The 16,109-nt window shown below is 40.3% G+C and overlaps 1 protein-coding gene and 1 long non-coding RNA gene across 2 annotated transcripts in view; one reads left to right on the top strand and one right to left on the bottom strand.

The window, feature by feature from the left end:
• The window catches only part of LOC140699600 (uncharacterized), a 60,954-nt gene extending 45,240 nt beyond the window's left edge, over positions 1–15,714 (bottom strand). The window contains exon 1 of the long non-coding RNA XR_012077811.1: positions 15,633–15,714. This is a non-coding gene — a long non-coding RNA (uncharacterized lncRNA). The remainder of the gene's footprint in view (positions 1–15,632) is intronic.
• The window catches only part of LOC140699559 (uncharacterized), a 135,197-nt gene that overhangs the window by 100,463 nt on the left and 18,625 nt on the right, over positions 1–16,109 (top strand). Inside the window, exon 17 of the mRNA XM_072972211.1 lies at positions 3,382–3,508. Within this exon, the coding sequence (XP_072828312.1) occupies positions 3,382–3,508 (127 nt within the window). The remainder of the gene's footprint in view (positions 1–3,381; positions 3,509–16,109) is intronic.

Raw genomic sequence — 16,109 nt, 5'->3', positions numbered from 1 at the left:
ACAAGACATGGGGGAAAGCCAGTCCCTAATTTGTGTGTGATGCAAGTAGGAACAAAATTAATGACTTGCCTTTCCCTAGCAGTATTCTTACAACTTTGCTTCATTTACTTCTTTCCTCCTTTCCTTTCCCCTTTCCCATCCTCCACCAAAAGAGCCTGAGACTCTCTCAGAATACTAGATTCAAATTAATTTAAAGGTTGGCTCATCCTCATGAAATGATAGTAACATAAAGAAAATCTGTGCACATCCCAGAATACATTGTATTTGATTTACAAACACACGCGTGCACACACACACACACACAATCAGCCTCCCTCCCACTTGCAGAGGGAGAAGGACCACTTTTTCTGAGTTTTCACTCACTGAGCGTGAGAACAGTGTCTCTTACACAGACGTTCACCAGGCTTCGTGCATGGTGTTTTTAATTGAATTTCTGCTTTGTAGCCATAGATATAGTCTCCTAATAGAAGAGAGAAAGTGGAGACATAGACATTCTGCTGAGATATTGGTGTCATCATATTTTAGTTGGAAAGGACTTAAGACAGAATAGAGTCGTAATATATTATGGGTGAGAATCCATGATGTTGTAACTTGGACAAGAACCTGGACCTTCTGCCATCTTGTCCACAAGGGTGAAGAGGCAACTGGGCAGGGAATGGTAGGGATCCTTCTTGCTTGAGTTCCATGTTCTTGCTAGTTTTCATTGCTCAGCTGCCTTTAGTTTATGTACATGAGGCCTCTCATGGGAAGGTCACTCTGTCCTGATAGATTGAGTTTCTTATCAGCAAAAAGCTCTGGACCCACTCATATTTCCCAGAGTTTTCTGCTGACCTGCTGACACTTTATATAATTGAGACTTAAGAAAATACTGAATATAAAATCCTTATTGTTATTGTTTGCCCTCGAGTTCCATAGGAATGGGGTGCTGTCTCAGGCTGTCTAAAGCCAGATCCGAACAAAGATAAGGTGACAGGTTGTGCTGCTGTTCCTCCACAGTCGAAGGGGATTTCCACCTTAGCTTTATATTCAAGGCAGATGAGTTCAAATCTTGCCTTTACCAGTTATTATCTTTGTGAATTTGGGGAGAAACTGTACTTTTTTGTGTCCAAATTTGTTTATCTGTAAATAAGTTCAGTATTTATTTTAAGGTTTCTGTTTTAGAATTGAATGAGCTAATTCCCTCATTTACACCTAAAATAGCGATCGCATGGTTCTATGCTGGTGCCTTGGTAGTTGATTACTAAGGGACACGGCAGTGAGAATGGGGGTGGGGGGCCCCTGGATAATAGAGCTTATATTCCAGGATATGCTTGTAAAAGACTGGATGTGCAGTGGATTTTTAGTAAATATCTACTCCTTTCCTAATCTGCATTGATTGTGTATATATCTTTATACTAATATATGAACAATTTTTATTGCAATTTAAATACCTTTGTAGTATTTACAATATCTAGCTATAAAAATACATGATATAAAATGATTTGAATTTATTTTCTTTTCAATAAGCAAAACAAACTAAAATAGAAAAAAGTTTTGAAGGAGTAGAAATAATTTTATTTCTGTGGAATCAATTCCTTATAATAGGTTTTTTGTTCGTGTTGTTAAAAAGCATATAAAATTGATAGATTGTGACATACTGGAAATGAGGAAACAGTGGAGACATACTACCTCTAAGGCAGTCAATTTGTTACCAAGTCCAAACTCGTTCTGCTTGCTGCATGACAGGCCAATAAATCGGGAGATGAGATGTTGGAGTAAGGGAAAGAGACTTTATTTGAAAAGCTGGCAGGCCCAGGAAATGGCATATTGTTATCCAGTAGAACTCTCATCCCCAGGGCAGAATTCAGTCTCCTTTTATACCAAAAAGGGGCAGGGATGTGGCTGGTTGTTGCAATCTTCTTGTTGTATGAATTGTTTGTCCTTGAAATCCTTTGTTCCTGCAGCTGTCCATGTGGGTCAAATTATGGTGCCCCCGTATAACCTCCAAAAAAAAGAAAGGTTATTCACTATTTTACAACTTGCCATCTATACATAAGTGTAGAAGAGCAAATATTCTTAAAGATCAGAGCCGGGAGAATAGGCCCTCCTGGATATTTCAGGCTAAAGGCAACTTTCTTTTACAAAAGGTGCAGAAACAGCAAGTCTGAGCCTAGAAAACAAGGTACAGGATTAAAGCCAAACGAACACATCTAACATGGAGTGAAATTTGTTCTTTCTATTACAATTTCTTTTTCTCCCTCATAAATAATTCTACTAAGAAACATGAGCAATTTTTTTATTTTTGCTTCTTAATAAAGGACTACAACTATATTTTAGTGAGCAGGGATGCTGTGCGTGCCTTGGGGTCACAGCAAACTCTTATTGGGGGTGGTCCACCCTGCAACATGCCTGATGCCCCGTGAGTGTTGGTGAGGGTCTCCCTAACAAGGGGCTCTCTTCAGGAACCACCATATGGGCGTTGACCTCTGGCACCTCTTTTTCAGCTGCAGGAAATTTTTTCAGATTCTATGATAGAAAAATCACTCCAGCTGGGGATAATCAGGGAATAAAGGAAGAGGAAATGGGCTTGAAGTAGAGTAGAAGAGAAGGACAGAAGCTCAGGGAGCCTGGGGGCTTGGCAGCGGGGCCTCGGGAGAGAGAGGAGCAGAGGTGTGGATGGGACCGGCTACGGAACAAGCTCCTGCTGCTTTCCCTGCACCCAAGCCACACAGCTTTTAATAGGGCCCAGGACTCTCTCCTGTCTGGATGTCACTCTGGGCAGAACCTTGAGAATCGAAGGTAAGGGGTGGGCAGCACTCACCTAGGGGGTCACTGAGGACTTTGTTCAAGTCCACATTGACTTTTCCAGTCATGTGCCTTCACCTGTTCTTTATCTCAGGATCTGAGAAGCAGGAGCAAGGAACTCAGGGAGAGATCCAGGAAGATACCTGACTGTGTTAAGAGACGACATTCACAGTGACGCTGGGAGCGAAGACACTTGCAGCAAAGTAAAATAAATTCACAACTATTGCATCAGAGCTGCAGGTGTGAGAGAGCCTAAGCCTGTCTCAGTGTGCAGGGGACAAGCGGAATGGAATGGTAAAATTAACACTGACAATTGAAATTTTGTTAAATAGCCTGCTACTTTTAATTTTATCACTTGAATGTATGCAGGTGTATTTCTATGAGCATTTATAGGTTCACACAACCCCACCAGCCCCTCTTGCCCCCATGGGGGATGGGATTTCTCAAGCACAGTGCCCCTCCTGCTTGCTTGGGCCACGCTGCGGGTCCTCGCCTGGGGACGGCCTGCTACAGGACACTGAGTCCCCGAGGCACGGCCTGGGATACATGACAGGAACATCTTTGCTCTTGGCTGAGGGCCTCCATTTCCCCCTGCAGTGTAAGAATGCCGGTGACTCAGTTAGAAGCATGCATCCAAGCCGTCCTTCCGTGTCATCACCATCTAGAAGCGGTGCCTGAATCTTCTGAATTTCTGCAGAATGTGGTTTACAATCACCTTCAACAAGTGAGTGTGTGTCCTCTTTCAAGTGGAGGAATTACTGCCGTTTTCCTGGAACTTACCACTAGTCCATCTGATTTTTCTGTTCTAGGATTCAGTATGGCCTGCTAATAACTCTGCAGTCAGATCTAGAAAACCTGATGAAGAGGATTATTTATTTTCTTTCTTTATATGATAGCATTTTACTTTCAAAATTCTTAGTTTTCAGTTCTTGGAGGAATTTTTTCGGGGGTTGGAGAAACAACTTTGCTCTTACCATCTTTGTGACCTTTTGCTATATGCGTCTCACCTGTCTTCTGTCACTTGTGAGGCGGTTCCATTTGTGACCCTGTCCGGGTTGTTCATAGTATAAAACATAAAATCTGTAAAAGTACAGTCCCTTTTACTCCGAAGACATTCCACAAATACTCCTTTTATCTGGGTGTGGTTTTAAGAAGACACAATGATTAGAATATATACTTGCAGGTTGCCAGTGCAAAATCCCCAAATTAATAGTCGAGCTCAACATCTAAAATCTTTCTAATGTACCATGGGTTTGTATGGATAAGTGAATTAGTTTGCTAAGAACTCAATCCTCCCAAGCTGATGCTCTGCCAGATGGTGTGGCCGAGGAACGAGGGCATGTCCTGCCCTTCCTGAGCTGATAGTTTCATGGCAAAGACCTTCACCAGGTGAAGAAATTGAAGTTTCTTCTAAGAACAGAGGGTCTGAAAAGAGTCCAAAAAGCGTGGGAGTGACACAATCCCATTTGTCTCAAGTAGGGGAGAGTGGCTGTGGGGCCACTTGGGAGACTCATGAGTCCAGGTGGGCAGTGTTGTTGGCTTCCACTTGAGCGGTGGGACGGTCAGTGGGTAAAAGCGAACATATTGAAGGCATGTTTAGATGGTAAAGAGGAAAGGGTCAATGCTTTCTGTGAAGGTAGGATGGAGTAAGGCCCAGGTTTCTGGGTGGATTAATGAGTTAAATAATGGTCCTGCTGTGTTCTGAGGAGGGAAAGCTGCAGAGGGAGTTCTGGGGGAAAACTGATGAGTTCAGCTGTTGGTAAAGTGAAAGGCTCTTAGATGTGTGGTCTGGGAGCTCTGGTAAGAGCCAATAGTGAGTAGGGGGCGAGGAGAGAGACTTTCAAATCATTTTGTCTTGTGAATATACATATAAGAATAAGTAATGACACAACCCCTCTATATTCTGGATTTAAAACCCAGTAACATTTTGCTATATTGACTGCAGGGGTTCTTAATTTTTTAATAGAAATAAAATAAATAGAAACAAAATAGTGGAGTTAATGAATATCTTAGAGTTGATGTGTGCCCTTGTATGTATTTTCATACCTCATCTGTTTATAAACATAATCTACAAAAAGTTAACTTGCTTAGCATAAGAGTTAAACAGAGGGAGGTGACACACTCTGTTGGTGGTTCAAGGTGATTTCTTAGGCAAATTATGTAGCCTCTCTCTGCCTTAGTTGCATCTTCTGTGACGGCCCCCGGGCCCCTCATCACAGCTGATTTCCTGGACTAGATGTTGGGAGGGAGGCTGCTGAAGGGAGTAAGAGGTGGCAACTGCTAGGGTCACTGAAGAGAGAGACAAAAACAGATTAAAGCCGAGAAACTGAGTGCTAATACCCTCAAAGGAGAAAGAATCCCTCAGTTTTTTGAGCCACTTAGCATAAGGGAAAGAAAATCATGTGGATCCAAAGCTCTTGAGCATATGAGTATTGTGGGTGGGAGGGTTTCATCAGAAAAGGGTTGAGAAAAGGCCTTTTGGTTTCCCTTTACGTTTCCAGTAAGGATTAGGTGCAGAAGAAAAACCACCCGCTTCACTGTAGAAGGTGCTCTTTTGTGCGAAACTGACCAAAGGTTGGAAACCAGTCATCAGTGGTGCTGGCAAAAGGAGAGACTTCTGGATTGGGTGGGGCACTTGCTGTGACTTCCAGGTGACCTGCTGGCTGGGGGCTGTGAGGCGGGCAGTAGGTTTGCAGTGTGACCTGGGCATAATCCCTGGCATTGAGGCTGCTGTTCTGACTAGCAGAGCTGGGCAGACACCGTCCTAATGGGGCTGCTCGGGATGAGGTCTGGGACACCTGCCGTGCTGAGGGCGAGAGGAGAGCTCCCCTGAGGTTGTGTCCCTGTGAAGATTAGAAACGTCCTCCTGCAGGGGAGGAAAAGCCTCTGAGCAGCATGCCAGATGCACAGGCAAGACCAGCCTGAGCATGGAGATTTCAGGAAGCCGGAATTCATACAGGCCCGAACAGCCTTGTTCCTGAGAAACTGGAGGGAAAAGATGCTGCAAAAGCATGCTAAGTTCAGACACTGTGGTGTGTCATGAGTGATAGGAAAAGACTGTTCAGGCAGCCACGAGAGAACCCTGTGGGTGTCCCAGTTGGGCGTCACACAGGAGGGAGGAGCAGAGTTATATACTTTGTCACTTATTAGCTGTGTGACTTTGAGCATTATCACCCCACCTCTCTCTATATATATCTTCATCTGTAAAGTGACAGAGTGACAACTCGTGTCATCAGAAGGCTTAGTTTAGCTCTGATCCTCTTTGTCCAGTCCTGTCAGTGCTGCCCTGCAAGGTTCTGCAGCGGCTGCTCTTGCCCTGCGATGGGAGGGCATAAAAGGGCATTGTAGCACCCGAGGGCAGGAAGGGGTTGCTTTAAAAGCAGACATGTAACCGCCTGCAGCTGCAGACCTGCAGGCAGTTTGGTTTATATTCTTGGAGAGGACTTTGGAGGCCTTTGCATCGACTTAAGACATGTTTTCCCTTGGGGACCTGATTTGCCTTTGCAGATTATTGTTGAAGATTTGGGCTTCTGGCAAAGCTGTTTTCAGGGATGGGTATATACGTATAATATCATATAAAATAAAATGATTTATTTAACGTGTGCGACTTTGCAGCTGTTGGGAACAGCTCTGTTGGCCTGGTCTCCACGGAGGACACCAAGGATCAGCAGAGCATGCGGGAGGGAAGGCAGCCTGCAGTGCTTCTGCGGGGTGTTCTCCCCAGCATGGTGCTCTGCTGAGTTGACTCTTCTCTGAGTTTGGTTGCCAGAGGAGCAGACAGCAAAGTAATGAGTTCTGGAGGGATTGTATAATGACAGGAAGAAATAGGAACCTGGAGAATTTCCGGACTAAAACACGCTTTTGGTTCCTGATTCAGTGTGTTCCATTACAGAATTGATGAGTTGTGTCTATTCTGGAACGTCATTGAAATAAACGTTCAGCCTAAATGTTAAGGGCTTTGATTTATTTGGCTGGAGGACTCGAGCCGGGATGACAGCATCTCAGATCACTCTGAGGAACTGCTCCCAAGAGGTAGGGGAGGAGCTAGGATATATAGAATCTTTACAACAAAGACCAGGTAATTGGAACAATAAAATATTGCTTGTTATCTAAAGAAAACCAGATATCTCAAGTTCAAGTATTTACTGCTTTTCTATGTATGGTGGGAAGCAAACATTTGGGTCATTGAATTCATTCCTTTGGCAAGCACCTGGCTATCTAGGGCCAGTATCCTGTCCTTTCTTGCTCTGAGTCTGCTCAGAGGGCACCACTGTGAGTGGTTGACAGGCCGGGCTGCAGGCATGTACTCGCTGGGGGTTGGCAGCAGCCGCTGATGACTTGGATTCAGCATTCTTTGTTTACTGACATGGTTGCAGTATTTTCATGCACATTGTAGTATTTTCATTCACAGTGTTCCCCCTTGGTCCTAAATTCGACCAATATTTTGAGAGACATTTCATGACCAATTTTGTCCCACGGTGCTAGGATGGCTCATTCCTAGTTCAGGTGAAGAATCTTCTGAGTTGCCATTCAAGGTGTTAGTTTTTTTATCAGGCCCTGTTGATACTAAAAGTTCTCTGGATCACCTGTCTTACTAGTCTATTATGATCCAGGAAGTGTTTAAACTTCTTTGCTCATTTCCATACCTAGAATCACACTATTATATTTATTTTATTCAGGGTTATAAATTTTATCTCTTTCTTCAAGATGTTTAGCCATCATCAATCTTGTGGGCCTAGTTACACATTGGGAAATGTAACAGACAACAATTTTATAAAATAGACAGGATATAAGTAATAAAGCTAGTAACGATAATAAAGTCATGAGTAAGAATTTAATAGTCGAGAAGTTGTAATTTTGGGTTAAAATTTTGCTTGTGTTTCTGAGTTTGATCCTATGAGAAAGTTCATAATTATGGTCAGGGTCAGGGCAGGTATTAATTGGCCAGGTGAAATCTCCCACCTTGTAAGATCAACAGTGGCCTAAACAGAACTATAATTTCTTTTTAGAATAACATTTCTGAGGGCTATCTAGTTAGAGCCTTGGAGTAGGGAAACCCACCAAGGTAACACAGAAGTACTAGACATAGGTAATTTATCATAAACTTAACAAGTGGAGTAGTTCATAATCAAAGGTTGGATAAATTATCAAAGTAGTTGGTATACAGTCCTGGTCCGGTGTCTTGGGTCAGCTGTCTAGCTCAGATGACGTCTTCTTCTCATCCTGGTCTGGAAGCTTTTTCTCCATTTGGGCATTGTTTTAAGGTGAGCAGCGCTCGATAGGCCAGTGCACTGCAGGGGATGTTTCAGATAGGAAATGAATCCGAGACTCCGTTTCCTTCAGCTTTGGTTTGTATGGTCTAGTTAAGAGTACCTGAAAAAGGGTCTTTCCATTCAGGTTGGAGACAGTTCTTTAAGTCATGCCTGTTGCAGTATGTATAATCCCCTGGCTGCAGGTCATGGGGCATTGGAACTTTACCCAAGGATAGATTACTGAGCTTCAGAAACAAACCTAGATTATTCTTTTCATAATTCAATTAAACTGTACAGTAAAGTGACATAACAGCAAGGAATGATCTGGGAAGTGTCTTAGTAAATATGGACCTCAATTAACAAAACTAGAATTTAATATCCACTAAAATATAATTTTTTTCTCTCTAAAGTTACCCTCAGTTTTCTCAAATATAGCCAAATCAAGATTACTTTCTTTACAAGTTAAATCTGATTATTTGATCATATAGGCTTTTTAAATTGACTGTGTTGGAAGTTTTAATACGGAGTCTCAGGGTAAAATATTAATAAGGTTTTCTAAGACCAAGAAAGCCACGTCAAGGCTTTTCATGGATTTTTGCCTTACAGATTTCGGTAAATTCTTTTCTCTTTAAAATCCTTAAAATACCTTTATACTCCTATATCTCTTAGGAGATGATCTCTCTAATTTGTCTGATAGAGCCACTGGGGACCTAAGTATTTTTAGTCTTTTGAGGGATCAGATAGAGAGAAAAGATAACTGTTCCAAGTCTGTATACATAGGTATAATTTATCAAATTGCTGTGAACCATAACTAGCTTAAGGAGAAGAGATTCTTTATGTCTTGGAAACAGGTTAAAAGCCAGTAGTATTTCAAACAATATCAAAAATTATAACCATATTCACCAGGTTACTCAGTCCCATGTAACTAATTCTTTTAATGAGAGTTTTCATTAGAACTTTAAAATTTCTTACCCAGTTTAGTTCAGTGCTGTAGTTTGAAATTTATTAGAAATCAGTAAATCTCCTTGAAGAGAAAGCATTTTGCAAAACCATCAGAAGAAAACAATTAACTGTCTATAAATGACAAAATATTTAAAAGCATGGTTAAACACCGTTACACTATAATCAATAAAGAAACCTGTTCACTAAACCCATAATTATCACTGGTAACATTTCAGATAAACCAGAATTTTAGGGAGTCCATATAATTTCTACAATACCTATATTAATAATATTTCTCATTCAATATAACCTTAGAAGTTTTATGATTCATTTGACAATTCCATGTTATTTAAAATGCCAAATGAAACCTTATAGTTAAAAATCTCTCTTTGGGATGTTTCAGGGGCCTTCTGTAGCATCCCAAACTTAACTAGAGATTAAAAGAATTTTAATTAATTAAATTAATTTTAATGTAATTAATTATAATTTTATATTTGGGGAGCTTTTTGAAAGATTTCAGAACACTTGATCAGAGAAACATATAGATCATTGTAAAGTAGTACTAATTCATTAACAAGAAAATATGTCAACGTAAAGGCAGAACAGGTCAGCTAAGTGGTATAAGAAGTTTTACAATCTGTTACTGAAGGTGGATTAATATTTTAAGAAAATTTTTTCCTCTTAACAGAGAGAAAACCAAATCTAATCTTGTACCAGCTTACTTCTAAGATTCATTTGCGTTGCCCAATTTGATTCTAAACTTAGCCAATTCTGACCACGTACAAAACTTTCCTCGGGGTTCCTTTTCCACAAGCCTTCCACAGATGTGTCCCTTATTTTGTCTTCCATTCAGAAGTAACCAGCTTCAGGAGAAAGTCACTATTTTTCATTAACAAAGTATAATTCCATTCTTACATCTTCCTTTACACATTTATATTACTTTCCTAGGATACTGAGATCATTCCCTTACTAATAGAGACCATTTCTGTGTGGCACCAACCATTGATTAATATTTCTAAACACCTTTAGTTTCACTGTAAGAGGAAGTTAAATGTTAAGTAATTCATATTTCAATCTTATTTTATCTGACAATGGCATAGATATTTAATAAAATCTTGTCATTTAACTTAATTTAGCACAACTCTAGAATTTAAAGATAACAAACATTTAGACATTATTTTAAGCATACATTTTAAAAATATATTTTAAATATTTACCCAAAGCTCTCATCTCATTTGCATTTAATTTACTTAAAATTTTACCACAGCACATTACTGTTATTTTTTTTTTGACAAATCTGCAACAGATATAACAGGATCTTATTTGACTTTCATTAAACCTAGGTACAGTAAAGGTATTATACATAATATTGATGACTTTAAAGATGTCTATATTAATTAGAACATACTTAAACTAAACAATATCAAATATTATCTTAATATTGAATATTTTCCAATTCACATGATGCTGAAAGTCAATTTGTTAAGTTTTTATTATAAAAATACTTAATTTTTAAGCTCGTATATTTTTACGTCAATTAAGCAGAGCTCTTTGACTTTGAATTTTTTTTTTTAGCAGTAGAAATATCTCACTTCTATAATCTGTATGCAGGCTTATGAACAGACAAAAGCTAGAGATCTCATAGATTCACTTAAAAACTTACTTATAAGATATTTATAATAATAGTTGGAGTAAGCTGAATTTGCTTGCTCAAATCACTAAGGCTTACTATTTATGAAACAGATAGTTAAGATTTCTTCACAAAGTCTGAAGGACCCGTCAGAGTTCTGAGTTCTAAAATGCCAAAAATTTCTTGGCCTCAAGTTTTATTTCGTTGAGCTAATTAAGCTCAGTCCTAGGTCACTGTTTGTTGTATTTATATTTCTGATCTTCAAGACAAAGACACTCTCTTCCATGTCCCCAGAGAACTGCTCTGTCACCCAGACCCAATTTTACCTCCTTAATTGGCATTTTTGTATCAGTGAGAAGAGCTGTAAACAAAGAATTCCATGTAATAAAACTTTAAGGTTTTCTTTATTATGTCTTCCAAAGCTTGCATAAGTCATTTATTAAGGTCTCTTTTCCTTGAGTTATAAGTTAAACCCAGGGTAAACCTATATTTTTTTATTAGCCACTCAAATTAGTTTTTAGTTTTACGTTATATTGGATGGCTCATGTAACTATATTGGTTTCCTTTAATTTGTTCAATTAATATTTTCAGAGGGACAGATATGTGCCCAGCCTTATAATACCAAGAAGGGGAAGCGTTTTTCCACTGAAACATATCTATCCGACAACATAAGCAAAAGGTTTATATAAAGACCATTTAAATATACCAATTTCACAAACTTTTATCTCAATTTTATTAAATCTTATACCTTTAATTTTTATATTTATTAAGTTTAATCAATAATTCTTTTTTCTAGAAGGAGTGCCAGAAACCTTTTTTTTGTGTGTTTGCATTGTATATAATTTTATAGAAGTCTCTAGGATGCCCAAGTTTCAGCCAAAGAGCTTAGGCCCTTCTCGATTTTTAATTTCATTTATTGGTCTGTTGTCCCAATCATTGATCAAGTATTTCAGTCTACATATAAATATATTTTTAACTGTGGTAAATAAAACGGACTTGTTTAAACTTTAATGTTGAGGGGGAGTAGGTGATCTCTTTGGTCCTTTTTTTTTTAACTTTACGTAGTGTAGTATCAAAACCCTGTATGTAAATCCAAAAATGTCCATTTTATTTATCTCATTCAAAATAACCATATAAAAATATTTATCGTTTTGGGATAAGCTACTTATCTGTTTTTTCGACATTTTTACAATCATTTTTCCAGTTATTCAACCTAATTAACATTAATTATTCTAAGTTTTTATTAGCATCTATAGAAACATTTATCAGAAAGGAAAAACACAAATGTAGCTTTTCAAACCAGTTATATTTTTTTATCTGAGTTCTTAGGTTAACCATTAGATATAATTTTCTGCATTTAAACTTTATTTTAATAGGTACCAATAAAACAGCTGTTTATAATGAGATCTCTTTAAACTTTCACCAATTAAAAAGTTTTTCCAAATTAAAAAATCCATCATATGGCCACCAATTTATATATATATATATATATATATATAGTGATTTTAAACCAATAAGGTGAAGAGGCCCTTCCACATGAGAGTCGGGGTGTTGCCTAAATAAAATTCAAAGGTTTACTCTCCAAAAGCTTAAAGCCTTCGTGGTCCAGGCTGATGCAGCAAAGTTTAAGATGGCAAAATATCTGAAAATTGGTACAATCAAAGAATTGCTTAGAATCCCAATTTATTTGTGTGGCCACCATATGTACACAATACTTGAAACTTTGTACAGCAGAGTCCAAGGTTTCCTTTAAAAACTAAACTAAACATATATATACTTACATACACACACTTAAAACACCCAGAGAAAGATAAAACATTTACATTTCAAGGACACAGGAAGAGAAATCCAAGTTCCCCCTAAAGGGGATTTTGTTTTTATAAGTTCAGAATTCCAAAAAATATTTTTATCAGGCCTGGTTATTTTCAGAGTGAGTTTTTTTTTTTTCTTATTCCCGATTAATGTTGTAAGTTTTGTATGTACATAAATCTGGCTGGGGTAGTAGTTGGAGACTGGCAATCTGTCATTTCTTTTTCTTTTCTTTTTTGTTCTTTATTTTTTTTGAAAGTTCTATTCCCCATTGTAAGGTCGGGTTCTCACAATAAATTTGCTAGTAAGATTTCCCACAGGGACAACTCTGTGGCATGAAGCCTTTGTCTCTACCACTCCTGGAAGATTCTCTGTCACCCGAGAATGCTGTTACCAGCCAGGAGGATGGTCCGAATTTTTGAGTTGAAAATTTCCTCATAAGAGTTTTACTTTTATCCTGAAAAATTCAATGGAGGTAACCAAATTGAGGAAAATATTAGACCAGCCACTTACCTAACTACTCAGTCCTGAACCCAGTGTCTTTCAACTTGGACCCACTCGGGATGTCTCCACTGGGTGAGTATTTTCCTCATATGTTTCCACCAGCCCCACTTTGGACATATCCTCAAGGTGGGTATTTCCTGTTATCTTTCAAACAGGCCCCACCCAGTATGTCTCCACTGGGTGGGTAATTCACCTCAGTTTCTTTCAACTGGAGGGCCACGCACCTGGATACACCGCCAGATAAAACTTAGGATCATCAACCAATATGTGAGATCTGAGAACCAGGAGAGACTCAGCAAAATTCATCTGGACTCCCCGAGGAGGCGGATGGGCACAAAGGGCCAGTGCTGGTAGCAAGGCTTCGGTTACTTGGAGAGTTCAGGTGGAGAGAAATCTGCTGTGGGTCCCTTCATGGTGTCCAAAACTGTTGACTGAAATACATGTGCAGCTTAAAAGTTAAGAGTTTTGTTTTATTTGGTGGGAGGACTCGAGCCGGGATGACAGCCTTTCAGAACTCTCTGAGGGACTGCTTCCAAAAGGTTGAGGAAGAGCTAGGATACATAGGAGCTTTACAACAAAGACCAGGTTGTTGGAACAATAAAAGATTACTTGTTATCTAAAGAAAGCCAGGTGTCTCAAGTTCACGAATTTAGTGATTTTGTATGAATGGGAAGAAGCAAATATTAGGACTCACTGAATTCATTTTTTAGACAAGCACCTAGCTATCTCAGGCCAGTAGCCTGTCCTTTCTTATTCTGAGTCTGCTCAGAGGGCACCATTGTGATTTGCTGCTGTGGCTGGGCTCCAGGCCTGTCCTCGCTGGGGGGTGGCGGCAGCCTTTAATGACTTGGTATCAGTATTCTTTGTTTACTGATATGGTTGCAGTATTCTCATTCACATTGTAGTATTTTCGTTCACAGACCGATTATGGATAATCTGCAACCTTGGAAAGCAACCGAGATGGAATTAGTGCAGGTACCTTCTGCTTTAATAAGCCGTGTGCAAACATAAACATGGAGGAAGCATATACTTGGATTTGGAGGTGTAGGGAAGGGTTTCTGCACATTACAGGAGAACGCAATGCAGAATTCCTTAAGTCCACGTTCCTTTACTGTAGTGGTTTCTGAGAACATTTTATGGTAATTAAACAACATTGACAAATGGTGGCACACATTGCATTTAAGAGATGGCTGGCTGCAAACTTGTATATTGGACAGGTGGAATTCATAGGCAAGTTGTCAGGTGGATGGGAGAGAGATGGAGCCAAGGCCTGGGCCCAGATTCCGGTTTAAATCACCATTTCTTCAACATAGGGCCTTGGAATAGAATGCATACTCTCTTAACCTGTTGGTGAATCTGTGAAATGGGCATGAAAATATTCGTTTCTTCCTGGGATTGTTGTAAGATCTAAAGAGTATTATAGCACACATGAAGCATTTTACACACTGGCACTTAGCAGTGTTCACTGTGTGGGGCCGCCCCGCTTAGCATGTGTCAGAGCCGTAAAGGCAGCATTTGTCTGTTGAGGACGCACTTGTAGCCCCTTGGCTAGTTTGTGAATTTGCTGATTTCCTTTAATACTTGTAACTCTGTGTGATATGGGCACTTATTTTCATGGACAGATGAGGAATCTCAGGGTAAAGAAGACTGTGTAATTTGCCCAAAGTCAGACCATAATTTTGGGTGCAGGGGCTTCGGTTCAGCATGGGCCCCTGGGCCTTCTGCTCTCTCCATTCAGCACCAGAGCCAGATATGGAGTTGGCTGTTTCACTGCCCAGAATATCCGGCAGGCGGCAAGACACACCTGGCCCTGTGCTGCTTGAGCAAAAACTCCGGAGGAGAGGCAGTTACAAAAGGGATAAACATAAAAACAGACGAGAGCAAACTGTGATCAGCCCTGAGAAGGAAGGGAACACATCTCGCCATGCAGAGCTGGGAGCTTTCCCTTCTGGGCTGGTCTGGGTGCGTTCATCTCAGCTAAACAAGCTCTGCTTTTGCAGCAAGGTAGGAAGGCAGGGCGCGTGTGGGTAGGTAGACAGGGCCTTATTGATCGTACTCATTCCCCATTAAGCGGCAGCTTTCACGGGCACTTACCTAGTAAACATTGGCCATAATCATCACGCACTTTGCTTGGTAGTTTTATTTGCCCCAGCTTTGAGATGAGGTCATTGAAGCTGGGGAGTTTGCTGCATGCCCGTGATTACCTTGCAAATACCCCAACTGTTCTTTCAATCTAGACTGGTGTGGCTGTCATGCCCCAGCCCTGTGAATGGCATCATGTAGCTTCTCCCAAGTGCCCCAAATGACTTACATTGATATGCTTAATTCGTAGGAAATGGTATGTGGTAATAAGGGAAAAAAGGCAGTAAGAAATTGTTTGGAAAACTAGAAAAAAACCTATTCTTTCCCGGCTGTGGGAGCGTAACCTGTATCACCCACCCTAATCACTGCCTGTCACCTCCTCCCTGCTGACTCCGTGTTCAGAAGCCACTCTGAGCCTTGGGAGAACATTTTTCCTCATGACACTTTTGACTAGGACCCGCGACATCTCTGTCCCTGGTTAACTCTCTCTTCAAAGCCATTTAAATTTTTTGCAGTCTCCTCCACTCAGATGTAAGAATAGCCTCTTAAACTTCTTGATGCAGCTCCTTAATGAAGATCTTGCGATGGAAACCTAACCAAAACTGGGATGTATGCACAGTGACTGCAACCTCAGCACATTGTGAGTTCATAATCAGAGGGGTGGGTGACTCAGGAAAGGCTTTTTTAAGGTAACAAGGGGAAAGTGAAAGGACGCAGGCTGTTTGAGAAAGAAACATCTCGGTCACAGCCAACAGGACACCTGTGTTCAGGATGGGGTGTGACGAGTGCAGAGTTCTCACAAATAAAGAAGTGATGTGATGGGAGGGAGGACAGTTGGGTACTTTATTGGGGAGAAAAAAGTGGGCTGAACATTTCCTGGTTGAACAAGAGGATTGTGACATGATGTGCTTGTATTTTGGAGAGAAGGGTTTTGTGGGGATAGGCCTAGGAGTACGCTGTCTGGCTGGGGAGTCAGCACAACAGAGAAACACAGAGATCCTGGCAGACCCCAAGGCCCAAGCTGGCGAGAGGCTGTCCGCAAATTGGAGCCCTGGAGACTGGTTCTGTCCCTTAGCTGGGGACTCAGACCTCGCTTCACAGCCCAG

This window comes from Vicugna pacos, chromosome 11 (genome assembly GCF_048564905.1).
Source record: "Vicugna pacos chromosome 11, VicPac4, whole genome shotgun sequence".
In the NCBI taxonomy this organism is placed as follows: Eukaryota; Metazoa; Chordata; class Mammalia; order Artiodactyla; family Camelidae; genus Vicugna; species Vicugna pacos.
Note: the sequence above shows the minus strand (reverse complement) of the source record. Positions and strands in the feature narration are given on the sequence as shown.